This window comes from Schistocerca gregaria, chromosome 8 (genome assembly GCF_023897955.1).
Source record: "Schistocerca gregaria isolate iqSchGreg1 chromosome 8, iqSchGreg1.2, whole genome shotgun sequence".
Taxonomy (NCBI): Eukaryota; Metazoa; Arthropoda; class Insecta; order Orthoptera; family Acrididae; genus Schistocerca; species Schistocerca gregaria.
Window position 1 is genome coordinate 421,757,586 of NC_064927.1, and position 27,374 is coordinate 421,784,959.

The window sequence follows — 27,374 nt, forward strand, 5'->3', positions numbered from 1 at the left end:
TGCAAACTTACAACAACGTTTTATTTTTCCTAAAATTTTCACAAGTACAAAACACCCAGGCTATCATATTTACACGTGAGATAAAAACAATTTCTTTTTTAAAATTAACTCCAGTATTAATAGAACTATACTACACAATCCTTAACAGAACTACCTGTAACCAATTTATCTTTATGTGCACATTACATAATATTTCTGATGTGGTAAACCCTATTTCAGTGGAGATATAAATTACTACATCAATACACAAATACAATGGGCTTATACATCCTTACTTCAAAGCACATTAACAATCCTTAATATAAACTAGACAGAGTCTAAATGTTTTGCATTCTGTACTCCAATAGGAAACAAAGTTAAAGGGGACAACATGCCTACATTCTCAAAAAATTCAGCACTTGCTACTGACAGCCCAACTGAATGGTCATGAAGTGCAGTTTTCATAGTTTATATTTTTCTCTGTGCCTATGGAGACATAATTTCAGTGTAATCTTAGATCAAATGAGACCTACAAAGCCAATTTCAAAATTAAGAAACTACTAACACCACCATCACTATATATTTATAAAACTGTTCAGCTGATGCTAAAATACAAGCAGTACAATCATCTAAATAGAGAAGTGCACATGTACAATACTAGGAGCTACCATGATTATCACCTGGAAAGAAAGAAATACAAAAAGTGCTGACAAGAGCCCCTATTACATTGGGATCAAATTTTATAACAAATTTCAAAAAATTAAAAAGCATAAGTGGGAGCTGCTTTGAAAGAGTTGGGTTGTTTGGGGAAAGAGACCAAACTGCGAGGTCATCGGATTAGGGAAGGACGGGGAAGGAAGTCGGCCGTGCCCTTTCAAAGGAACCATCCCGGCATTGGCCTGGGGAGATTTATGTAAATCATGGAAAACCTAAATCAGGATGGCCGGACGCAGAATTGAACCGTCGTCCAGTGTGCTATGTAGTATTAAGGAATTCCTCTAAGAGGAATAGAATACTTTCATTTGTATAAATAGTATTTACATGTACCCAAAAAAAGGAACATAATTTTTTATCTGTAGGCCTATTGTATATAATTGTTTCCCCACAATGTTATAAGGGGAAATGACCAATATGTAAACTATGCAAAACAAATCCTTGTATTTGTCCATGCAGAAAACAAATAAATAATTACTCAAAGTTAGGTAACTGTATATTTGTATAATGATGGTGATTTGTTACAAAAATGATTAACACTTCCTCCATTTACAACAAATCTCAACCAACAATCTAGATCTTTGCAACATTTAATATTTTTTTTTAACACTTGTATTTAGATATACATCGTATCATAATAAGCATGTCCTTTCCAGCTACTAGTGCTTGAACAGCAACAGCTGATCAATAAATATACAAGAGTAAGCTTTTATCATAGCATTTAAAAAAAAAATGTAACTTGAGAAGTAGAGTTGTTGCAACACCGACAACTGTCCTAACTTCAATTTGGATAATGACAGGGAGTAAAATAATGTTTTTCTTGTTTATTTTACATACTGTTTCCACACAAATGCTAGTGCTTCCTCCCACAATTGTGTGTAGTCTTCCCTGTCATATAGAAAATTGTAATGCTGTAATCAGATTCATAATATCAAGTAGCACGCTGTAGCATGCACGAAGGCTGGAAATTATATGCACTATCGGATACAATTTACAGGCCTTCAAACTGCAAGATACAGTTTTACTTGATTACCCAATGAAAACCTAAATAAATCACATTGTGTTGTGTGGCCTCATTTTTGTAGCAAAAGAAGGGATACAAGATCAACAAGTATCACCTTCAACTATTATAAATACATCATCCGTTACAACACTTAAAATATGATGATGAAATATAATGTAGTACAGTGCTTGCACCTGTGACAACCATGTCGGCCAGCTGTGCTTCCTCCATGAGAAGCCACCGTGGATGGCTTGTGCCAACTATTTGCCCCTCTGCTATTTTGTGATGGTCTGAGAATTCTGATATCTGCTTCTGGGGCTCAAGATAGAACATTTCATCCCTCAGTTGCTCACACAACTGTGGAAGTTCCTGTAACTATTAAAATAAAATTAGTATTCCAAGTGAAATTACACTTCAAAAATAATCACTGTGTAGTACACACTCATATTTGTGTCACAATACTCGTCTCTTAATCTCTCACTTAAATATTGTGCAGTACAATTAAAGAGTGTAGGCATCTGGGAGTTGCAAAAGTACCATACAATTATAGGGGCTTGAATGTAATTGAAACTTAGGAATCAGTGCTCAATTTTGTTTTCAAGAATTCGCTGCCCATCTCATCTGCGAGTCGAAAAGGTTCAAACACTTGGTTTATGAATGGTTAGACTGACTGCCTATCTTGGGGGATATTTGTAAATACAGTGGTATTGGCAAATTTTAATATTTGTTTCGGGTGCCTCCAGCAATGCAGTATGATGGTGTCGTTGATGTGTGCCCAGCTTGTGTTTAACATCATCCATCAATTGCTACCCCCCCCCCCCCCCCCCCACCTCCCTCCCCCAATAGGAAAAGACCACAGAGAAAACAATAACTGTGCAGGACTTCTTTCAGTTAAAAACTTTATGCCAGCTCTGTTTTGTTACAGAATTTTGTGTTGAGCTGATACAAACATGTTATGTCATTTTTATTTTGGAATGAATAAAATAAATACATGTCTCATTACCTGAATGGCTATTTTGAACACATTGGAAATTAAATTGTATTTAAAATATTCCTGAAAAGAGAAAGGACATGTAGATTCTTTGCATAAGCACTCTTTGAATGGAAATAACCAAGAATATTATACTTTTGTGAAATTAAAATTAAAGGAGAAACGGTACAAAATATCTAACCATTCCCAAACAAAAATAAGTGCCACTAGCCTAAAAATTATCTGGCAAAGTAACTGAACAAACCTTGTCCTTTTTTTCTCGGTAAGTAGAAAACTGTTCCTCTAGCTGTTGGAATTTGTCCTGCCAGGCAGTCTGATTTTCCCAAAATGCTCTTCCCATCTGGTGTTCCTCTTCGAGTTCTGCCCTTGCAGCTACTGCTTGGACATTTACTTCAGACAGCTGGAATAGAAATAACATCGCATGCTGAGGATGAGAGAATTTTGGACTTAATTCAGATGCAGTGTGAACTACCTTAATGAAGCTCAGTTCTGTACTCTCTCTTGCTGAGTGACTAAGCACTCCAAGTTATCCACCATCACACATCTACTTGGACCATGTCCAGCCTTACAGGCAGTTTGTTTTTCCTCAGGACCATGGCATCTACTACCTACTGAACTCCCCAATTTAAACCCAATTGGGAAGCGGTGGGACCGCCTTGACTGGGCTGTTCGTGACATGGATTCTAAACCAGAAAAAAAACACAGATGACTATGGCATTGGAGTCAGCCTGGCTTCAGATCCTAGTCAGTACCTTCCAGAAACTCACTGGCTCTGTTTCTGGATGTCCGACACAGCAAAAAGTGGTTGTTCAAGCTTTTGACAGATGGTAACATTAAAGTGACTGGACAGCGTAGCAGCCTGTGTTTTCTACACATCTGTGTAGTTGTGACAAAGTACTCTGTGAAGGAACTATATTTTCACTCATGCAAAGTAAAGTGTTTAGTGATCTCTACAAAAGATGCACACGAAAGCAAAAGAAACCACTTTCAGCTGCTGCGAAATTGCAAAGCATATGAAAGTAGAAGGAAAACCTGATTGAATTCACAAAAAGAATTTGCAAAATCTCTTGGTATCCTAGATTTGATAGCAAATGGAAGGACTTTGAATAGATTTCTTGTGAAGCAGCACTAAAATGCGAGAAAGTGAAATCTGGGAGACGAGTTTTAATTCTGCTGATACACTGGGCTACAGCTGCATTATTTCCGCTATATGAACTGCATCTCACCCAAATACAACAATGTGAACAGTATTGAAACACAGAAGTATACTGAGCATGCAGGTTCTGAAATTACACTCCTGGAAATGGAAAAAAGAACACATTGACACCGGTGTGTCAGACCCACCATACTTGCTCCAGACACTGCGAGAGGACTGTACAAGCAATGATCACACGCACGGCACAGCGGACACACCAGGAACCGCGGTGTTGGCCGTCGAATGGCGCTAGCTGCGCAGCATTTGTGCACCGCAGCCGTCAGTGTCAGCCAGTTTGCCGTGGCATACGGAGCTCCATCGCAGTCTTTAACACTGGTAGCATGCCGCGACAGCGTGGACGTGAACCGTATGTGCAGTTGACGGACTTTGAGTGAGGGCGTATTGTGGGCATGCGGGAGGCAGGGTGGACGTACCGCCGAATTGCTCAACACGTGGGGCATGAGGTCTCCACAATACATCGATGTTGTCGCCAGTGGTCGGCGGAAGGTGCACGTGCCCGTCGACCTGGGACCGGACCGCAGCGACGCACGGATGCACGCCAAGACTGTAGGATCCTACGCAGTGCCTTAGGGGACCGCACCGCCACTTCCTAGCAAATTAGGGACACTGTTGCTCCTGGGGTATCGGCGAGGACCATTCGCAACCGTCTCCATGAAGCTGGGCTACGGTCCCGCACACCGTTAGGCCGTCTTCCGCTCACGCCCCAACATCGTGAAGCCCGCCTCCAGTGGTGTCGCGACAGGCGTGAATGGAGGGACGAATGGAGACGTGTCGTCTTCAGCGATGAGAATCGCTTCTGCCTTGGTGCCAATGATGGTCGTATGCGTGTTTGGCGCCGTGCAGGTGAGCGCCACAATCAGGACTACATACGACCGAGGCACACAGGGCCAACACCCGGCATCATGGTGTGGGGAGCGATCTCTTACACTGGCCGTACACCTCTGGTGATCGTCGAGGGGACACTGAATAGTGCACGGTACATCCAAACCGTCATCGAACCCATCGTTCTACCATTCCTAGACCGGCAAGGGAAGTTGCTGTACCAACAGGATAATGCACGTCCGCATGTATCCCGTGCCACCCAACGTGCTCCAGAAGGTGTAAGTCAACTACCCTGGCCAGCAAGATCTCCGGATCTGTCCCCCATTGAGCATGTTTGGGACTGGATGAAGCGTCGTCTCACGCGGTCTGCACGTCCAGCACGAACGCTGGTCCAACTGAGGCGCCAGGTGGAAATGGCATGGCAAGCCGTTCCACAGGACTACATCCAGCATCTCTACGATCGTCTCCATGGGAGAATAGCAGCCTGCATTGCTGCGAAAGGTGGATATACACTGTACTAGTGCCGACATTGTGCATGCTCTGTTGCCTGTGTCTATGTGCCTGTGGTTCTGTCAGTGTGATCATGTGATGTATCTGACCCCAGGAATGTGTCAATAAAGTTTCCCCTTCCTGGGACAATGAATTCACGGTGTTCTTATTTCAATTTCCAGGAGTGTATTTGCCTAAGTCAGAGGGGAACAAAGCTAATATAAGTGCACTTATTAGTTTCTAGATGCCATCTTTGTTCCCTCGGTGTTTGCAAAGTGTGATGGTGTGTGTGGGGTACCATGACAGATAAAGGAGCCCGTGACCATTGGAGACAGTTTCACAAGTTACTACAAGGTTATAACACAACGTGTATATGCCATATTACTCTATAAGGGACAGCCAAATGAAAACAAGACAGATGGGAAAAAAGTAAATTATTTATTATTTAAAAAATAATTGCCGTAACTGTTACTACATTTATCACACAGTGAAACAAGATGGTCAATGCCTTCATGGAATAATATTTATGGCTGCCTATGGAACCACGATTGTACCATTGTATCAGACACACACCTCTTTGTCCAGACCAAATCGACGATGACAAAGGCCTTTCTTCAAGACTCTACAAATATAAAAATCGCATAGGGAGATACTCTGACTGTATGGAGAACATGTGAAGGAGTCCCACAAAACCTCTGTAATAAAGTCAAAACATGTGTTTCCCATATTTTAGGTGCCCTGAAGAAAAACATTAGTGGCAGCCGATTAGCTTAGACAAAGAGATACATGCCAGGGTACAATTATGGTTCTGTAGAAACTCACAAAAAGTTTTCTATGAAAGCATTGACCATCTTGTCTCACAGTGGGACGAATGTATTAGCAGTTACAGCAATTATTATTTCAAAAGTAAACTGCTGTTTACTTTTTTTTTTTCAGCACTCTCATTGTCGTTTGAGTGCCCCTTATACTCAAATACACCTGATGATGGAGGTTTACGCCTTCGAAATGTATTGTAGAAATAAACAGTGACAGGTAACAGTAAACTTGTTTGACATACTGAGTTTCTAAGATGTCATCTACCACCTTTAATTCAGCAAGTAATTATGACCACAGAGACCCACTATCCTTGCTGATGGTTGGGAGATGCATAACCCTGGAGAGGTGAAAATTAATGGCCTATTCCATTCCTGCCTCAAGCATTTTGTCCCCAATAAGAGGCAAGGCCACCCGTGCAGGTATTCCTGTCATATTCCAATTCTACTGTCACTTCTGCACAGCCTATATGTGGGCATGACCCCCCCAACCAACTGTCCATTTGCTTCAATGGCTAATATCAAACCTCAGCCTAAAGCGAAGTTGACCAATCAGTGACACAGCATGCCACTGAGCACAACAGACTGAATTTCAATGGCTGCTTCACAACCCCCGCCATTGGATCCCCTCACCTTCATCGTACCAGCTTCACTGAATTAAGTAAATGGGAATTGTCCTTACAACAAACACTTAGACCCTTGCCTCCCACTTCAGCCCATTAATCTACACCCACCCTCCCCTGTCCTCTTCAGCCTCTGTTCTATTCCCCCCCTCCTCCTCCTCTTTTTTACTGTTCACATTATCTAGTTATACTCACTGAATGACTAATAAGAACTGATTTGTTGGCTGCATCTGGGGAGACTTCTCCCTCCACAATCACGTTATTTCCTTAGTTAAGGTTTTCACAACATACTGCTGCACAAAACTTAATTGTTAATGCTTTAATGTAAAGTTTAATTTTATAAACAGTAGGAATTAATACTTTGTCACACACTTTAAAATGGTAATAAACAATGCTCCTCACAGTGTAAAAATATTCAGAAGTTGAGACTGAATTAAGATATTCTTTAGCAGAGTGTCACTGTGTAACAAGTTAAACTTGTCTCCTTGATCATGCGTTTCTTTGGTAAGAAATGAAACAACACTTATTCTACACTCAAGCTCAAAGCTCTATCTCACTACGAGAGTTCCCCATTCTTCAAGAGCCTTCACTCTCTCCCAATACACTATAAAGTAGCACACCTTCATAATACTGGATATGGTTGGGTTTATGGCTTTTCCTGATCTGGCTTTCAGTTTTTATGGGGTCGTTCATAAACCCCTAGAAAATCCAAGGGATGCCACTCATAATATTGAAACAGTTCATTGGTACTAAGCATCATCTGTTGCTAGAGGGCAGGTAATGATTTCATTGTCACAGTCAATTTAAACAACAAGCTCATATTTAATTTGTAACATGGAAAAAATTTAGTTTCAATCAGTGATGAAACACTTGTATTTAAGAGTCTTAACAACAAAACAGATAAAAGCCGAGTTGGGTGAAGTTCGCAGCACATCTGCCCCTCTGTTTGAAACTGATTACAACTGGGTAAATGAATTTAAATATGGTCATACATCCACAAAAGAATAGTGTTTGGGACATCCGGTGCGAGTGACTACCCTCAAAATGGTTTCAAAATATATACTATGGTTTTGAGTTATTAACAAATCAAGTGCACGAAATAGTTGACGCCACAAACAATTTTGCATAAAAATTAGGTGCAAAAAATTTTTGGCAAGATCGGTGCCACGTTTGCTCTTAGTGGAGAATGAACACAATGCTGAGATATTTTTGGCACTTTTCCATCAAAAACATGTCGGATTTCTGCACTGATACATAACTCTGGACGAAACATGAATACACTAGATGTTTCAGAGACTAAGAAACTAGCAAAACAGTGGTTTTTTTTAAAAGCAAACAGGCTCGAAAAAAGGCAAAGACAGTGAAATTGACTGGCAAGGTGATGACTATGATGCTCACAGTATCATCTATGCCAATTATTAAAGGGACAACAAACAATAACTGGCAAATATTACGCATCATTATTGCACTGGTTGAGTGAATAACTCTAGGACAAACATACTTATTTAAAAAAGACATCTTGGTTAGTTGGCTGGTTGGGGAAGAAGACCAAATAGTGATGTCATCAGTCCCATGATCTGAAGTGGTACGAACCAAGGGAGGAACTACACAAACAGCACAGTCCAGTCAAGGGAAACGGAAAACATTCAAACACAGAGGTAAAAAGAACATTGGGACAGCAGTAAGAGGAAACAACATGAGAGGAGATGAGAGGGGGCAGGGGGTATGACAAGAGCAAGGAAGCCACAGAGATGCTCTGTGCATTGGGGCACCAGCGCCACTGCTGACTCTTCCTGATTCCCCCATCACACCAGAATCACGATAACAGGAGCAACTCCAGAAGAAGAGGACATCAGAAAAGGGGAAACAAAGCAGCACAAAAGACAAGACAAAACACAGAAAAGGTGCGGGGGGAACCTGATGCACGGGGAGGCAAGGATAAGGCCTCTATAACCAATGCCAACACTAACAGAGAGCCTCCAATTCTACAAGGAAATTCAGGTAGTTTAACCTGGATGGCCACTTTTTTGAAGAAAACTAAGGACAGACGTAACCATGCAAGGGTCATCTGCTCACACCTGCGACAAGAAAGGTAGGAGGGAGTATTTAGCGTGAAGGGTCAAAAAGGGGGGACGTTTCAGCAAAATACAAATCACTATGACAAGTCCGCACAGCTACATGGGGAGGGGGGGGGGCGCTTAGTGTGAAGTAAATACCCATTAGGCCACGATACCAAAGGAAATAAACCCCAAGGAGCAGCAGCACCATGATCAGCGAGAAAGTTGTGAATGATGGGGACCAAGGGGTGGCAGCAAAAACACCGAGCGATAGCCTGAAGGCCATTCATTGTGTCTGTACATGATAAAATTCAGGTGGGGGAGGATGTTTAATAAAGCAGAGTGCCCAATAGATGGTGATCACTTCTAAGATACACGTGACAGGCAAGAGATGGTGTTCCATGCCAACAGAAGATGTGAAGACTTATCCCACATAATTGGTGGATTTAGAGCCATTGATGTAAAAACAATGGCATCCTGAAACTCCCAAAAGAGCAGGTGGAATAATCAACAGAACACCATTGGAATGATGGAGGCCTTTGGGCCACAGAAGAGATCCAACCAAATCTGGAGCCAAGGAACTAACCAAGATTCGATGGACACGTGAGAATGTGGAGAAGAGGACCAGGAGGAGAGATGAAAAACATGGAGGAGAGAAGCAAGGCGGATCCCAACTGGTAAACCCACCTGTAGGCATGCAGAGGGTGGGTGATGTCCCCAAGCCATGAAAATAATAGAATAGGAGGGGGTGAGCATGAGAAAAGCAGGTAGTGATGGCACAGGAAACCAGGAGCTGGGACCACTCAACTGAAATGGGAGGGGGCATCCCAGATCAACCAGAAGACAATTGACAGGGCCAGTCTGAAAGGCACCGGTGGTTAAGCAGCAGATGTGATGGTGAATTGTGTCCAAGACGAGCAGTGTGGAAGGAGAAGCTGACCCATAAACTTAACAACTGTAGCCCAGAAGGGACAGAACTAACACCCAATACAGACAGAAGAGTCTAATGATCCTTACCCCAAACAGTGTGAGCAAGGAAGCAAAGGACACTGAGTTTACAAAAACAGCCAACCTTCAGAAGACAAATATGGGGCAACCAATTCAACTTGTTGGAGAAAGAAGACCCAAGAACTGGACCTAGGAGTCACAGTCAATTGTTGAGCATCAAGGTAGAGTACTACATCAGGATGGACCATAGTAGGGTGGCAAAATGCTCCACCCTCAACATCAGGGGTGAGAATTTAAAACCGTGCAAGAGTGTCCACACATCCACCAGATGGCAATCTGGAAATGGGCTCCACAGAGGCCACTCAATGGGAACTAGTCCACATATGGAGCGGGGGCAATCAACGGTCCTGCAGAGGCCACAAGCACATTAAGAGAGATGAGAAAAAGGTCACTTAATATAGAACCCTGTGGAATGCCATTCTCCTGCTTCTGCAGAGGGCTGAGAAAGGTGCCACCAACCCAAGCTCTGAACGATTGGTGGGAAAGAAAATGGTGAATAAAAATTGGGAGGGGGGACCAGAAGACAACCTCGTGGAGTGTAAGTAGGATGCGAGGGTGCCGAGCTGTGTCATAGGAAAGACCTGCTGAACTGTGGTTTCCAATCAAAGCAGACGACTGATCAGAGGCCATCCCTCCCAAAAGCCACACTGGTAACAAGACTACAAGTCCTGAGATTTCAGGACCCAACTGAGCCAATGAGCCATCATCCGATCAAATAACTTGCATGGGACACTGGTCACACTGGTGGGCCAGCAACTATCAAGGACAATGCATCCTTGCCAGGCTTAACGACAGGAACCACAATACTGACTCTCCAGTGAGAGGGGAAAATGCCTTGGAGCCAAATAAGATTTAACACCTGGAAGGGAGATTGTTGTTGTGAAGTACTGAGTTGCTGAAGCAATTGGTGATGGATGGAATCAGGGCCAGGGGCTGAACTGGGGAAAGGAAAGAGGGCCAGAAGTTCCCATTCTGTAAAAGGTTCACTGTAGGATACTGCCTGACATGGGGTAAAACACAGGTGGGAAGCTACAGCCTGCTATTTCCGGACGAGGAAGATGGCTGGACAGGATGCCAATGCTGACGCCATCGCAAAATGGGTCGTGAGGTGTTCTGCAAGAACTGATGGATATGTACAAAGGCCACTTGGAGGGGCAGGATCTGGAATGGAAGACTTCCGCTGACAACCTCGGAGGGTGTGCAGTGTATCCTACTACTATAGAGGAAGGGATCATGAACAATATCAATACAACCTGACAAAGAAGGTGTAAACATGTCCTGGGAGGTACACAGAGGCCAATCAGCTCAATGGAAAGCCCGATGAACGGGAAGTGGTCACTGTCACAGAGGTCAATGCGGCAACTAGTGTAAGGAAAGAACAAGGGAGGGGAAGTGGGTTAAAGATCAGTGGCAGAGAAAGTGACGTGGGCAGCACTAAAATGAATAAGGGAACTAGAAGTAAGGGACGAGAAGAGAAAGTGTTGACCTACAAAGGGTGATGGGCATTAAATCCCCAAGGAAGAGAAACAGGAGGGGGAGGGGGGGGGGGGAATTGCTCAAGGAGGGCAATTAGGGCAACGGGTGTAGCTGGCTGGTCAGGAGGGAGACAAGGGATTGCAAACGGTGACCACAGAGTACAAGTGGACTCAGATGGCAACTGCTTTCAATGTGGTACGAAGGGGGATCCAGGTACCAACAACATCTGTACAGACCAACATGCAAATGACACCGGAAGCCCTCAAAGGGTTGACCTGATTCCGACAGAACCCACAAATGGTCGACGAGTATCAGTAAAATGAGATTCCTGTAGAACAACACAAGCTGCCAAGTAAAAGGAAATAAGGGACTGCAAGTTGAGTAAGTGACAGTAGTATCCATTATTGTTCCATTGAATAAGCATAGAATGAGGATCCAAATGTGAGGTCAACGAGCTGGAGTCAATTGCATTGCTAAGTCACCAATGAGAAGATGTGACACCATAAATAAGAGATCAGGCTCAAGTTGCAAAGAGGGTGATGGTACCTCTTGGGGGACTGGAAGGGCCTTGTCCTAGGACATCATCTTCTTCTCCTCCTCCTCCTCCTCTTTCATAGTCTGAGGAGCACAGGGCACAGAGAGAGACCAAGCCTCTGCAAGATTCAAAACACACACACACACACACACACACACACACACACACACACACAGAGAGAGAGAGAGAGAGAGAGAGAGAGAGAGAGAGAGAGAGAGAGAGAGAGAGAGAGAGAGGAGGCGACCCTGGGGTGCATGGACCATTGGTACTGTGGCTGAGTTGTGGCAACAGACCTCCAGCCTGTGGGATGCCTGAATAGGGGTCCTGGGAGGGAGCCTCCTCACTGTCAGGTGCTGAAGAAGGGGACACTTCTCCAGCTGGGCAGGGCGAGTGGCATCTAGAGTGGAGGTCGCAGGAACTGCAAGGGAAGCGGAGAGAAGAGGGGAGGGGAGTGGGACTGGTGTAAGGAGGAGACAGTAGGGGGAAAGGACATAGAGGGAAAATTAGATGTCACTGACATTGGTTGATGATGGTCATGTTTCTGATGAGCCTCAGTGTAGGATAAATTATCACGGGGCTTATACTCTTGTACCTTCTTTTCCTTCTTATAAATTGGGCAATCTGGTGAGCACGGAGAGTTACAGTTGTGAAAATTAATATATACACGGGCGGCACAACACAGCTTCCCCTCATGGAGTGGGTGTACATATTCACTACATAAAGGGTCTTCCATACAGCAATAAGACACGTACACGAAATGTCTCGTGTGGCGGGACATATCACTGCACGTCACACTTATAACACACAACCTTGACCTCTAGGAGGGTATCTCCCTCAAATGAAAGTATAGAGATGCCAGTATTGATAGGATTGTCCTTACAACCATTCTGAACACACTGAACAGAATTTAAATGCCCTGTCATTCCAAATTAGCCCGGAGTTCCTCATCAGTTTTAAGGATGAGGTCCCATGAAAAATGGCTCGCTGAACCACATTCAAAGACTGGTCATGAGTAATGGACACCAAGACATTGCCAAGATGGTCAAAGTTTGAATGGCTGCAGATCCGGAGAAGTTTTGATCAACAGCAAATCCGACCACGTCTTACTGAGACACTCAACTTCGCCAAACTTGTCTTTGATGTTTTCCACAGAAAGTAAAGGCTTTGTGGTGAAGAAAGTGACCCCATCAGTCCTAGCGTACACCAGGTAGCAAGGAAAGTGTTTCACCCCAAGACAGTGAGCCTGGCCCTCCTCCCAGGGTGCAGCCAAACAAGAAAAAGGCCGCAGGGTCGTAACAAGCAGTATTAAATGATCCACTGCCAACCGAGGAAACAACCATACAAGAATGGCCAGTTTTTTGGAGCTTAATGCTTTTCATATGCAAAGTATCCGCCCTGATACTATAAACTCTGATAGGGGGCCTCTCCCTGTGGTTGGTCGGTTGATTTTGGGGAGGGAACCAAACAGTGAGGTCATCAGTCTAATCGGATTAGGGAAGGATGGGGAGGGAAGTCAGCTGTACCATTTCACAGGAACCATCCCATCATTTGCCTGAAGCAATTTAGGGAAATCACAGAAAACCTAAATGAGGATGGTCGGACACAGGTTTGAACCGTCGTCCTCTTCCTGTGGTTGCCACACAGCTGTGGTAAGAGCCATCCGACATGGTGGTTGTTGCCAGGAGTTCCGATGCCCCAGAATGATGAGCAACCACTCCTAGGCATACAAAGGGAGGCAGCAGCTCACGTGTCAAGAGGTGTGGTCCCTGAGTTGTCAGCGGGCTCAGCCAGATGGGTACATAATAACATCACATGTACTGGCTACAACACACAATGGTGACTTATTGGGGCAGGGGGAGGGAGGGAGGGAGGGAGGATAGGGCTACTGCAGGAAAGGAAGAGGGGAAGGAGGGAGGGAGAGGAATGCACACTGTAGATGCTAGGGAGGGAGTTCTTCCCCACATGGATCACAATACGGAGAGAAAATTTAGAAGTGGAGGTCAAACCACAAAGGGAGACCAAAAATACCAAAAAAGAAAAGGGGAAAAAGAAAAGGCAAGAGGAACAAAATCCAGAAGGAATACAAGAAAGCAAGTGGGCAGACAGGTCCACACCATGAAGAACACTGAGCAAGGGAAGGAAGGGGCGAAGGTGAAGGAGTGAGAACAGGGAGGGAAGAGCAAGTGGAAAGAAATGCAGCCTGGGAAGGAAGAATGGACTGCAATAGCTTGGGGCCTCTTGTGCACCACACACAAACTCACGAAAGATCCATGACCCTCTAAGGAATTAAAAAATAAAAAGATCCTCCTCAATCACAACAATGCATGGGTGCCCACCTACATAGTTTCAGTGGAAAAATTTTGGAACTGATGTTTCAATTATTGCAACATCCACCATATTAACTGGATTTGACATGCAGTTTTGATTCCAAAATAAGTGGCTTGGTGGAATTTTTTGTATAGCTTCAAAATGTTGGACCAAGACTAGGAAAATTTTAGAGAGTTAAAATGGGATTGTGTTCTGTATGTGTCTATATATATTGAAATACTTCATTCATCATGGCCCGACACGAGGGACCTATGACACAAGATCCTTCCCACTACTACTAGTGGTGTTCCAAACCACCAAACCTCCATAACATCCTAGCCCATACCAATGCCACTCCCAATCCCAACCCCTTTGCCATATGGATCATATTCCTGTGGCTGATGCAGTGCAAGACCAGCCCAATCCACCCACCCTGTTCCAGCCCTTTCACAGGCTTATCCCACCCCATTAGAGACTCAGAAACCTCTGAAAACAACCATGCCATACCAGCTCTGCTGCAATCATTTCACAGCTTTTTATATTGGTATGACTAACAACCAGCTATCAACCAGGATGAACGGCCACTTCTGAACTGTGGTCAAGAGCATGGTATACCAACCTGTTTCACAAGATGCAACTGAACATAACATACTGTTTCAATGGCTGCTTCACAACCTGGGCTATATGGATTCTCTTCTCCACGACAAGCTTTTCTGAACTGCACAGATGGGAGTTAACATAACATTCTCCTCAACTTACAGTGACCTACTGTCCCCCACACCCTCCTTCCAGCACTTTCTGTCCTATCTCTCCTAACACCACCTCTGTATTCATGTCCCCTCACCCTTGTTTTGTGCCACCCTCTGCCAATGCAAACCACCCCCCTCACCCTCCCATCTTTCTCTTTCCTTGCTCCTCTCTTTCTACACCCTTCATACCAACCTGCCTTGCAGCCCCCCAATGCTGCTCCTAGCAGTCTTGTCAAGGCTCCATCTAAATCCTGCATGCTCTGCCAGGCAGCTCTCTTCTCTCCCCCCTCCTGTACCCTGCTATCCTCCCCCTTCCCCACCACACTCCAGATTGCTACTTTCATTCAACGTGACAGGTGTTGGTTAGTTACATGCCATAGATCATTTAACATGCCAGATCGTAATGTGGAATGAGTCATTTACATTGTGAATTAATTTGTACATACATTTACATTCTGGACATTTCTATGAGATTTTTTTCCCACAAAGAAAAAAAGATATGCAGATGAGTTGTCAACTCCTACCCAACATCATCTACACACTACAGTAATAGAAATTCTTCTACGGAATAGGAGTAGTTGTCAAGTAGAAACTTTCTCAGTTTGCTACAAATTTTTCTTTGCTTTCTGTCAGACATTTTATATCACTGGGTAAGTGATCACTAATTTTTGTTGCACCTTTTTGTGTTAAAAACAACCTTAACATGGAATTTCATTTTTCCTTCTGGTATTATAATTATGTACATCACTATTCCTTTTGAACTGTAGTGGATTATTTACAACGAACTTTGTGAGGGGATAATGTACTGTGAATCAGTAATCAGAATGCCAAACTCCTTAAACAGCTGCATTCCAGTCCAAGCTGCCAGAAACGTCAATCAGGTGTGCATGAGGTGTCTGATGAGAACTTTGACCAAAAGCTAAATGTGCAACAGTCTTTTTTAGATTATATTTAATTAGTACTTGTTCCATAGATCATGAATACGACACTTCGTAATGATGTGGAACGAGTCAGGTTAATAAAAGGTGCCCATCTGCAATCCAACATGTCATCTTTACAGTGAGCACCAAACTATTTTTCCTAATAGTGTTCACATTCCTGTCACATGAAACACCACCATACAAAACACATCCATAAAAATTTGTGAGTCTCCGAAAGCTTGAATCAGCATTTGTATATTTTAAATTACTGAAAAACTAGTTTTCTTTGATCTCTTCAATTTCTGCACTAAATATTAAATCAGTAAGTGATCAATCCAAATGGCAATAATTTCCTTCTGTATAAGTCAGATTTGAATACAAAATTTTATGAAGTTGGCGTATCTGAATTTCATGAATATTTACCTGCCAGTTTTGAAAACACTGGAAAATTTGCATATGAAATTATTTCCACGTCTGGATATACTTATTAATGTGAGCATCTACTTTAAATTAGGAAAGAAAATAAATTTGTTACTTCAGATGTTACCCTACAATCAGTTTTGAAAGTAATTACTGCTACTAAGTTTTCTTCCAAAATAGTGAAGATATAGCAAAAATAAAATGTCAAATGTCAGGCAGAAAACAATATTAGTGTTGTTCTTGTGCTTTGTTCTATATTTTTTTTATATGAAACTACAGGAGCTTAGTCGACATAAAAGTTTTCTGGGTTTGGTACTGCACCTTAATGTAAAAAAAAAACAACCTACTGCTGCTGGAGGAAAACCAACGTTTCGGCCACGATTGCAGCGACCTCCTTCTAGGCCCAGAAGAAGGTCGCTGCAATCGTGGCTGAAACGTTGGTTTTCCTCCAGCAGCAGTAGTCTTTATTATGACGCGGGTACCAAACGCAGAAAACTTTTATATCAACTGACTCTGGCTGCGGAAGCCTACGCAATTATAAAGGAGTTTAGTTCTGCCTTAATGAACCATTCGTAGATTGGGAACTGATCATTAATTCCATACAATTGCTCTCACATTTCCATGTAGTTTTCCACTGGCTTTTTTGTCCGTGTACTGCAATCCCAGATAGGAATTTAATAGTCAAACACTGCATATTTGGGCTGTGGAAATGGAATCTTAGAAGCATTATCAGAGACATTTCTTCATTTAACACAACTTTATAATTTTTATCAAATAACAAATCAGTAGTGAGATAAAATATTTTCTTGTTAACTGTATCACATTTTTGCTATAATATTGTGGCATATGTTGGCAATATATCAATTAGTGTCTTGCTTGTAGTCTTTGTCCCCTGCCATTATGTTTCTGTACATAGAAAAAGGCCTTGACTTCTACTTACAGTTGTTGAACAAGTGTAGCTATACTCATATAACAATGATGTCTTTCCAGAATTTTTTTTCTGTAAATTCCAAAAGTGTGTACAACAGCATAACAGTTTTCTGCTTCACACAATAATTAATGAAATGGATTAACATTCAGTAACATTCCTTTGAAAATTGTGTACCTAATTTACCTCCCCATCCTAGTAATATAAAAACTAGGACTCCGCTTTAAATGTATTTTGTCTTTCTCTAACTTTCCTAGCCAGCACATTCCTTATCAGTCTTCACAACATACATATATCAGCTGACATTCCATTACAGTTGCATGCCATTTTCTTGGCAACCTAACAGTATGGAGTAGAATTATTTAAAGCTTCTCAAACCTCAAAATAATAATTCTGTAAATTTTGCCTCATACCATAGTGACCTTGCCGATACACATCTTAATTGGTTCTTGTACAGAAGCAAGTAAAGGTGACCACACAGCATACAAGTGAGGCATTGAACACTCGACAAGCACATTAATGAGACTAAAAATGTTGCAAAGCTTTTGGACAATGTCCTTCTCAGAGTTAACTACATAAATGCTGGGCACACAGCCGCACAGTCACAGCCACACTCACACGGAAGAAAGAAAAACTACTTTATCACTGCATATCAGCCCAAAATGGGGGGGGGGGGGAAGGATTGTGGTGAGTGGAGTGGGTGGGAGGAGAAAGCAGTTACGGAGGAGAAGGGAGGGAAGAGAGGGATGGCAAGGGAACTTGGTGGAATGTGGCAAAAGTAAATTCACTCAAGTGAGGCAGAGGAAGATGTCTGTGGAACACAATGAAGTGGAGGAGTGAGTTAAAGGCTGGTTGATCGGGATGGGGACGTCCTTTTGCAAGGAACTATCCCAGCATTTATCCTAACCAATTTAAGGGAACTACAGAAAATCTATGTCTCTAAGACCAGGCAGGAACTTGAATCATTGTTCTCCTGAATGTAAGTCCATTGTGCTGTCCATAGCATCATTTCAGTCTGCCATGGCACAAATTTTCGTGTGTTACTTAATTTTGTGGTTACAAGGGAAATTTGACAAGCTCTCAACTTTGCAGTGAAAGATTGTGCCTTCTGGTGAAAAACAATACACCAAGTTTGTTATGTAGTGTCCTTTCATGTCAGTTTACTTTACACAACATTTTTTGGTACGACTTATGTAACGTCCCCACACCCTTTACATTTTTCACAGCTGATGTGCAATGTGTGTACATAATATATGCCAAAAACCTTTTTGGATTTTAGACCCTTATACAGATTTTCTAAATTTACCGTGCAGTTTCAGTTTTTTATCAGAAGTATGTTAAAGATGGCACAAACAAACATCAAACTACACTACAGATAAGGCTGTTACCAAAATGTTTACTTTGCGTACCCACTCATAAGCTTTGCTAACTCCCAACCAAGGTGGCACATTTCATGCTCTTAGACCTAATGCTATGTTACAGATCATTGTAAAGACGTTCAGGTGGGGGGGGGGGGGGGGGGGGGCACTGCAAAACTCTAGCGTATTCTTCAATTATGTTGGTTCCATTCCTGAAATGGAATTCTGGTTGATCTGCAAAATAATACTTTACAGCTGCTACAACATATACAAAAAACATTTTTCAGTAACACATTTATTTGGATATGAGAATTTATGGACACTGCTAGTCAATAATAGTGAGGTTGCTCCAAGTATCCGTACTCAATCCCAATTTTCAAAGCAACTTTATGCATACATGTATAATTAAGACTTTATTTTATTCTTTTCTTTCATAATTCTGGCCAATTTATCAGCAATCAACCTTCCCACACACCATTCACAAACAGAAGTGGGAAAATGACAGGTAACCTCACCACAAACCATATGATATCTTGCGGCTTATGGAAGTCTATCTATTTGTTTCATCCTCTTGATCCACAAGGCTCCTTTTTTACATCCCCGAAAACATGGCCATCAAATCAAGGAGGTGAATCAACTTTGCCTTTTTTTCATGCTGGGCAACTAGCTTACACACACTGCTTTTATCATTTTTTTACTTCTAATGCGTATTCACAAACTCAAGTTTCACCCACAGCAACAAACTAGCATACTAATCAGTTGTATTCATCTTAAAATGGTGCAAACATTTGTTTTCACATTTAACGAGTATTCAACAAATGTGCTACCCATCAAGCACAAAGTATTCTTGTAGTTAAATCTTTATGTAACCTGCCAACAGAGATGAGCGATCAGCTTGTTTGATGGACTCTGATGTGTAGAATGTTCTCTGTTTAAGATTGCTGCCGCCCTCACTGCCCACAAAGTTGTGTGACAGTAACTGCTTGATGAACTGTTATGTTGCCTTTGGGAGGGGATGATTAATTGATTAACAATCGCAGTTGTACTTATATTCAACCGTATTACACAATATGAGGCACAAATGTTTTCTAAATGTTTTGTATGTCATTCTTCTTCTACTCACTGTGTTGCATAACATCATCATTAATTTAATTTTATATTCCTTATTACGGATATGGACAGTGTCTGAAAATGACTTTTCTGTACAATACACATTCGTGAATCCATGTGACTTCCGTGTCAAAATTTGTATCATAGCAGTTAATCAGTACAAGCCGTGCACACCTATGACTTGTGAAGTATTGGAAGAGAAACAATAAAACATTCCCTCTCACATCCTCCAATCCCCCTCCCCAGAAGCCCTGAGGCAAGTGACCAACATACTCCATGAAATTCACTGCATTTATTATAGAATGGAATTTACTTGACTTTGCAAGGATGCCACTTTGTTTCACCACTGGAGCAGCAGAGTTATCACAGTTCATGGACTCCATCTTCTCAGATATTAAGTTCGCATTACACTATCTGGATGGTGTGCTTGTTTATAGAACTGTGGAGGAGCATTGGGGTCATGTGAACCACATCTTTGGTAGATTACATATTGCAGCGTTGACTGTTAATCCAGTAAGGGGAACTTTGCACAGAGACCAATTTAGTTTCTATGCCATATAGTGCCTGTCTAGGAACTAGTTGTCGAACCCAAGATATTGCAAGCAGTTCCCAGTCGTCCAAGAAATACCGACATCAAAGCCTTCCCAGTTTTACTAGCTTGCCTTTTTTTCTGTGGGGGATGAGGGGAATTTGTCCCTCAAATAGCCCAAAAGGCAGCCCTGCTGAATCACTTTAGGTGATTGGAGCAGAAATTTGAGTGGTGTCCAGCACAAAAAGCTGTGTTTCAGGCCTTCGCCTGGGCTCCAGTATCAGTGTTGCTCAATTTTAAAAAAATCATTGTATGTGTTTTATAATATAAACAACCTGCTGCATACACATTGAGGGGATTATCTGATGCAGAGATGAAATACTCATTTTATGAGCTTGAAGTGCTGGCGGTTCTTTTTACACTGGAGAAGTTTCGTTATTATATCAAACATATCACTTTTTAACTTGAGACAGATAACCAGGCATTCAGCTGGATCCTGGGAAAACACTAAGAACAAGCGAATAGTGTGATGGGCTACATGGATATTAGCATTTAGGTTTGAGTTTGTGCACATTAAGGGGACTGAAAATCATGTTGCTGACAGTCTTAGTAGATTGGTCAACCAGGAAACAACTGAACAGCATGTGTACCAAGTATGCCCTTTCACAACTCAATTTAATTGTAATAGACTTTCTGCCATTGTGTGAAGGGATTGGGGAGTATCAAGACCAAGCTGTAGCCATTAAGGTGCTAAGGATCAGCTACATAACAGTGTGTCCGTCCCACCCTATTCACTTAAGGAACACGTGTTGTGCTGTACAGCAAGAGTTGATGGAAATATCATACATATTTCAACTCTTTCATCAATGTCTGGTAGGTGGACATCTTGGTCATTTAAGGACTCAGAAAAATCTGAACACGTTTATTTGGAAAGGAATGGATAGAGAAATTAATGGTGAAGTAAGAAACTGTCAGATTTGTGCTATGAGTAAGCCAGTGCAAAATCCTAGGTACATTTTTCTGGCATTCAACCCAGAAGCAGTCCCTTTCATAAATTACATGTGGACTTTGTTGAGCTGTTGCCTACGACTTTTAATGGACACAAGTATATTTTGGTGTTTCTATGTGTTTTCAGATTTGTTTGGTTATCTCCCACCGAGGGTGCTACTGTCGAATTCACGGTGCAGGGTTTGCAACAAATGTGTGTTGTATTTGAGCCTAGTAGGACACTTGTTAACAACAACACAACTGCTTTTCACTCCAATCTTTTCAGAAGTATATGTTTTAGTTTCAGTTTCAGTATTAGGCACATTACAACCACCCCCTATTACCCAATCCCCTCATATACCAAGAGAGTTGACCAGAATGTTTGGGCAGCATTGATCCTTATCATCATGACAGTCAAAATAAGTGGGATCAGTCAGTGCCCTGGCTCAGTGCTTTTAACACAGCCAGGCACAAAGCCCCTCAGGCAACTGCTGCCCAATGGATGTTTACTTTTACTGTCAATTCGCCCCTCAGCAACCTCTTAGGCAAAACAGATTCATTGCCGGATATGGTTAGTGCTGACATAACTGCACAGCAGCTGAAGGCAGCTAAGGCTAACATCCATAGTGTGTATCGATAGCAGTGTAAGAAATACATTGTAGGGTGGCAGGTAAATCCATATCGGGTGGTGTTCATGAAGAATTATCAATCAACAAGTAGGGTTATTGAGAAGATCGTGAAGAAGCCACTACTACAGTTCAGGAAACCATTTCAGTACTCAATTTCTTGACACCTGTCAAACGTTCAATTGCTTGGACTGCAGCACAGTGATGTAATTAGGATCATATATCTCAGTTAAAGCTGGTTGCGGCAGGTTGGGGTACCTAAGTTAGCCAGGCCAAAAATTCCGTGCCCTGGAGTTTGCGCCATATGGTACGTGCTGCAAGCATATCTCTCCCTTTGGCACAGGTCAACTACAGGTTTAATTTGAAAGACCTGCTGGTTTAAGTTGTTGCACACAGGGCAAACAGGTGATACCCTCTTGTATTGGTCAGGAGACACGTGGAGCTCCGGTGATGGCACGGAAGCGGAAAGTTGAGAGTGTGCTTCGGTGGGTTGTGCTGTGTGCCACCTTGAGGTGGTTGTGCTGGCTTTTCATTTCCATGAAGGGAATTCTTTGGACTTGTGTTCAAATGTTAATGTGGTTTTAAGTGTTGCAAGGATCAGTTGGGCAGTTACTGAATTCGTTTGGGTTGTTGCAGTTGTGTGTAAATTTTCATGTATTTTTAAGTGCTGCACAGATGAGCTTGGAGCCACTGTGATTGTTAGCTTCTTAGCTGTTTGTGGATTACATTTACCAGCGGTTTTAGATGCTGCTCGGATCAACTGGGCAGCTGTTGAATTCATTTGTTGTCTTTGCAGTTGCTGATGGAATATTCATGGGTTTTAAGTGCTGCATAGATCAGCTGGGTATCCATTGTGTTTGTCTGCATTGTAGCTGTATGTCATTTAAATTTACCACTGGTTTTAGGTGCTGTTGCAATCAGCTGGACTGCTGTTGAGTTCATTTGAGTTGTACATACTGACAATGTTCGTGGGTTTTACATACTGCACAGATTAGCCATGCAACTGCTGGCACGGCTGATGATGCCACACATTCTGCTTGTTATATATTAATGTGAATTTAATTGCTATGTAGATCAAGCTAACAGCTTTGGAGTTGATTAGTGAGGCTACAGGTTGACACTGGTGGTCGTCAAGGTAGTCGTGAATTAAAGGGAGGTAATGCCAATACCATTTCTGTTAATGCCACAGTAGTAATAGACATTCGACCGCACGTACTTTATACTTCAGGGATTATGAAAGTGTCCGTTACTAGCAGACTGAAATTCTTTTGCATTGGAAGGCCTGGATGATAATACTTGTAGAATGCTGTGACAAGTATATCCTTCACCCTTGCATATATCTGCAATTAGTGTGTCTCCTAGTGGGCAAGTGGGGTGCCGGTACTGGCCAATTATTTGGTTGTTGAGATAAGTGGATGTTAAGGTATTGTAACTGGGGTAATTCCCCAGCTCTCCACAAAATAATGGCTCGTGGGATTGAGGCGCAAATGCTATGAATGTGGAAAATGTACTCAAACTGCAAAAATGAGCCATCAGAACAATAAGCAAGAGTCAAAAAAGGGCCCACTGCATTGAGCTATTCAAAAAATGGGGTATTCTGGCAGTTCCAAGTGAATACATATTTCAAACTTTTTTTAAAAAAAAATAAAAGCAATATGCAGCAACAGCTCCATACATGATCATCAAACCAGATAAAGTGATTGCTTTTGCCTAGACAGAATGAATGGGGCAAAGGGTCAAACCACTGTTTTACCAAGGATTCAAGATATATAATGAACTATCGACAGTTAACAAAGACAAAAGGAACTCTACAAATTTAAAAGATATCTTAAATGATACTTACTAAAAATAGTTTTTAATCCATTAAAGAATTTATGTATCATAAAATTATTACAAATAAATAATTAGATTGACCAATTACAATGTAGACAAAGAGGATTGAGTAAATGCATAAGCAACACAATAAATTTTAATTTGTAATTTACTCCACACAATCTAAAGCCAAGGTATTGTATCGGAGGAGTCTTATGATTCATTTCTCTCGTTTGAAGCCTGTTCTTTCTGCCTTATATAATTCAGTGATCAATCATGTTTATTTTTTGTGTAATGAATTTCTTATGTATATCCCATTTTATCCATTATCTTACACACCTCTATTATAAATTATGTGTACAAGTGTGTGGGCAATGATGTCCATATAAAGAAATTTGTCTACAGACAAATGAACAAAATAAGTAAACAAACAAACAAACAAACAAACAAACAAAAAGGAGATTGTGGGACACATCGGCAAGCAGAGTTGAACATGACATCCATGGGAGAAAAGAAACAGCATCCAAATTAATGAAACATTTCAACAAAGAAGAAAGAGATACTGTAAATCTAAATGTAATACAACCATCTGACTATGTTTCACATTATAAAGAACTATGGTACAAACCAGAAATTAAAGAAGCAAATAAAAAAGAACAATTGCAAGGAACAGATTACACTGATCTGACAGGATCGAAGACAATTTCAAATAAATGAAAAACCAAAACTCACCAGGACTAGATGGAATAAATACCAAACCGATTAAAAACATAGAGAATGTCTCGTAGAATTAAGTAACTACACCTCTCTGACAGGTGCTGGGTAAAATATGAGGTGTCAAAAGAATATAAAATAGCTAAGGTCATTTCAATATGTAAGAAAGATGAAAGAAATAACACAGCCAACAACAGGGGCATAAGTAATCAGAACATTGCTTATAAAATTACAGCAAAATAATAAATGAAACATTCTAAAGTATCACTGGTGTGATACTATTGGAGGAACACGCAGGTTTCCAGATGGGGAGATCACGTATGCAGGACATTTTTGCACTGAAACAGGTAATTCATGAGAAATGAGAATTTAATCTGGAAACTCACCTTTGTTCAAAAATGTTCAAATGGCTCTGAGCACTATGGGACTTAACATCTGAGGTCATCAGTCCCCTAGAATTTAAAATTACTTAAACCTAACTAAACTATGGACATCACACACATCCATGCCCGAGGCAGGATTCGAACCTGCAACCGTAGTGGCCGCGCGGTTCCAGACTGAATTGCATTTGTGTATTATGAAAAAGCATACGACAGAATTTACAGAGGCAAGTTATGAGCAATAATGGGAATCCCTAAACACATGATCCAAGTTGCAAAAAGCCTGTATGTGAACATCAGAATTAGCACTGACACAAGTAAAGTGATAACATCTGAAATACAAACAAATTGCGGAGTACAACTATGGTGTAGCTTGTCACCAAAATTATTCAGTATCTAGCCTCTCTTATATCATGATCAGCAAATGGAAAAGAAACAGAACATCAGGTATATTATATTTTATGTTAACCGGGAGTCTATAAATGATGGAGAGGTTCTGTTCCCACTGCAGCCGCAGTAGTCCACAACCCCACGGCAACTACCCGGAGTCCATTTCACCCCTCTGCCACCCCACACCGAACCACTCCTTCAGGGTTATTGTGCATTTCGGATACCCTCCTCCCCCCCCCTCGGGGAACGTATCACATGAAACGAGTGTAAACCCTATGCTTCTGTGGTAGAGTAACGGTGGTGAACACTTACGTGGAGAACTTGTTTCTGCAGCAACCTCTGACATTCTGTAGCTGAAGCGGAATAAGGGGAACCAGCCTGCATTCACCAAGGCAGATGGAAAACCGCCTAAAAACCACCCACAGGCTGGCTGGCTCACTGGACCTTGACACAAGTCCACTGGGCGGATTCGTGTCTTAGACCAAGCGCTCTTTCCCAGTCCGGAAAGCCGTGCATTAGACCGGATGGTTAATGGGGAAGGCTCATCAGGTATAAATAACGGGATGAATACATATATTAACACGATGTTACTTGCCAATAATCAAGTTGTTATACAAGACAGAACAGTAAACAAATAACATTATGCTAAACCTGCTGATTCTCTTTCAGTTTATGGGTTTGATACGAAACAAATATTGGATACATAGGAATGGTCAATACTAGTTTCCCCTTGACCCCCAAATACTATCAGCAGTCTTTTGGCATTTATGGCTAAAACCGAGATAAAAAAAAAAAAGGTTTTAGTCGGGGAGGGGTGTTCAATACATAACTTTAGTCCGAGCAAGTGTCGAGATATACTGCGTAGTAGTTTTAAATTTTAATTATTTGTCCATATAAATCTCTTTCTCAGGTCATATATAGTACACATGGATTGTAAACCTAAACTGAGGTTTCAGGGAATGTGTTATATTGTGCAATGTTGTATCGGCAGCTGTAAGGCTGATCTTTTTAGAATTATTGGCCACAATATCATCGTTCACAACTAAAAGTTCCAAATTTCGTTTCACATTTTGGTGTAAAGGGCATACTTTGAAACGCTTCGTACGTTTGCACCGATTTTCGGGCTACAGTTCAAGTATATCTCTTCCAAGTAAATATACAGGGAAATTTGGGAACTGTTAGTTGTGATCAAGGATATTGCACCCAATATTTCTAAAAAGCTGATTTCGTACCCCCTTTTACATCACCATGCTAAAGAAAAACCTTACAGCTTCAGTATATGTATTCAACACCCATTCTACAAACACGACGTAAAGTCTTGGTGCACAACAGGTGCAAGTCCGCTTGGTGTGACTATCGATCGAACATAATAAAACAACATACAAACGGACGGTATTGCATGCGAGCGATTGCCTGTCCCGCCGATTAGAAGAACATATTTGTTCACTTACAAAGAAGAGATATGGATTAGAGCCACACCTCCATATTTCACTGTCGAATTATGCCCGACGTGTGTCATTACATAGCGGGCTATCACTATTGATTACTGACAAACGGCGTCCTGGGCTCCGCTCGCGAAGCTCACCGAAGACAGCCGAAGAGTTACGAGTCGCGCAGTCTGGTGGCGACAGCGTAGCTGGAATCAATGTAGCTGGCATGCGATTTTGTACCATACTTAATGCGTTCGGAGAGACGGTCATGGGTTTCCATACTATATTCAGTCCCAGATCTACGATAGTTCCGAAACGGAGCGTTTGAGATAGTACATCAAAAATTATTTTAAAAATCGATTTTTCCAAAATATTTTCTTTTTTACGCACATCTTTCTGAAGAGTTTGCTGTATAAAACAGTTAATGATCGAGGAAATGTTAGTCATGCATTTTGGTCTTAAGTGTGCCAAAGTGCAGTGCCACGGCTCTTCACACGATATTCTTCTATCACACGACACTCTTATTTCGCTCTGTGGAATTCAAACGTTTATATTTCGTAATGGAAATTAAAAAATGTAATTGGAAATTAAAATATCCTCTGTGGTGCCTCTCCTGCTGCCAGTCGGCCGGTTTGACATCCTACCACCCCTTTAAAAAAATAATAAAAAAAGAAACTTCACGATCACTCTTTATTGTCTATTAGCTAATCTCTTTTGTGTGACATAAAATTAAATATAAGAAACATAAAACCAGTAAAGACAAGAGACAAGCAAGACAGTACACATTTCTTCAATCTTTAGGTCGTTGTCCAGTAGTGTAAAAGCTGTTAATACAAATAGTACCCAAGACTAGTGTAGTGCCGGCCGGTGCGACCGAGCATGGATGTGTGTGATGTCCTTAGGGTAGTTAGGTTTAAGTAGTGACTGATGACCTTAGATTAGATTAGATTAGATTAATACTTGTTCCATAGATCATAAATACGACACTT

General features: G+C 41.7%; 1 protein-coding gene across 2 annotated transcripts; it reads right to left on the reverse strand.

Annotated features, from left to right (window-relative positions):
• LOC126284484 (uncharacterized) lies at positions 1-26,584 on the reverse strand. 2 transcript variants are annotated; one of them, XR_007551486.1, is made up of 3 exons: positions 26,407-26,584; positions 2,932-3,087; positions 1-2,071 (listed from the first exon to the last, which is right to left on the reverse strand). XR_007551486.1 is itself a non-coding variant. In XM_049983441.1 (3 exons), exons 1-3 carry the CDS (start codon positions 26,438-26,440, stop codon positions 1,832-1,834), a joined length of 402 nt encoding a protein of 133 aa, XP_049839398.1. In that variant the 5' UTR covers positions 26,441-26,567; the 3' UTR covers positions 1-1,831. The 2 variants fall into 2 exon arrangements, 1 of the variants encoding a protein (XP_049839398.1); XM_049983441.1 differs by having other exon boundaries at positions 26,435-26,567.
• Positions 26,585-27,374: the final 790 nt, after the last annotated feature.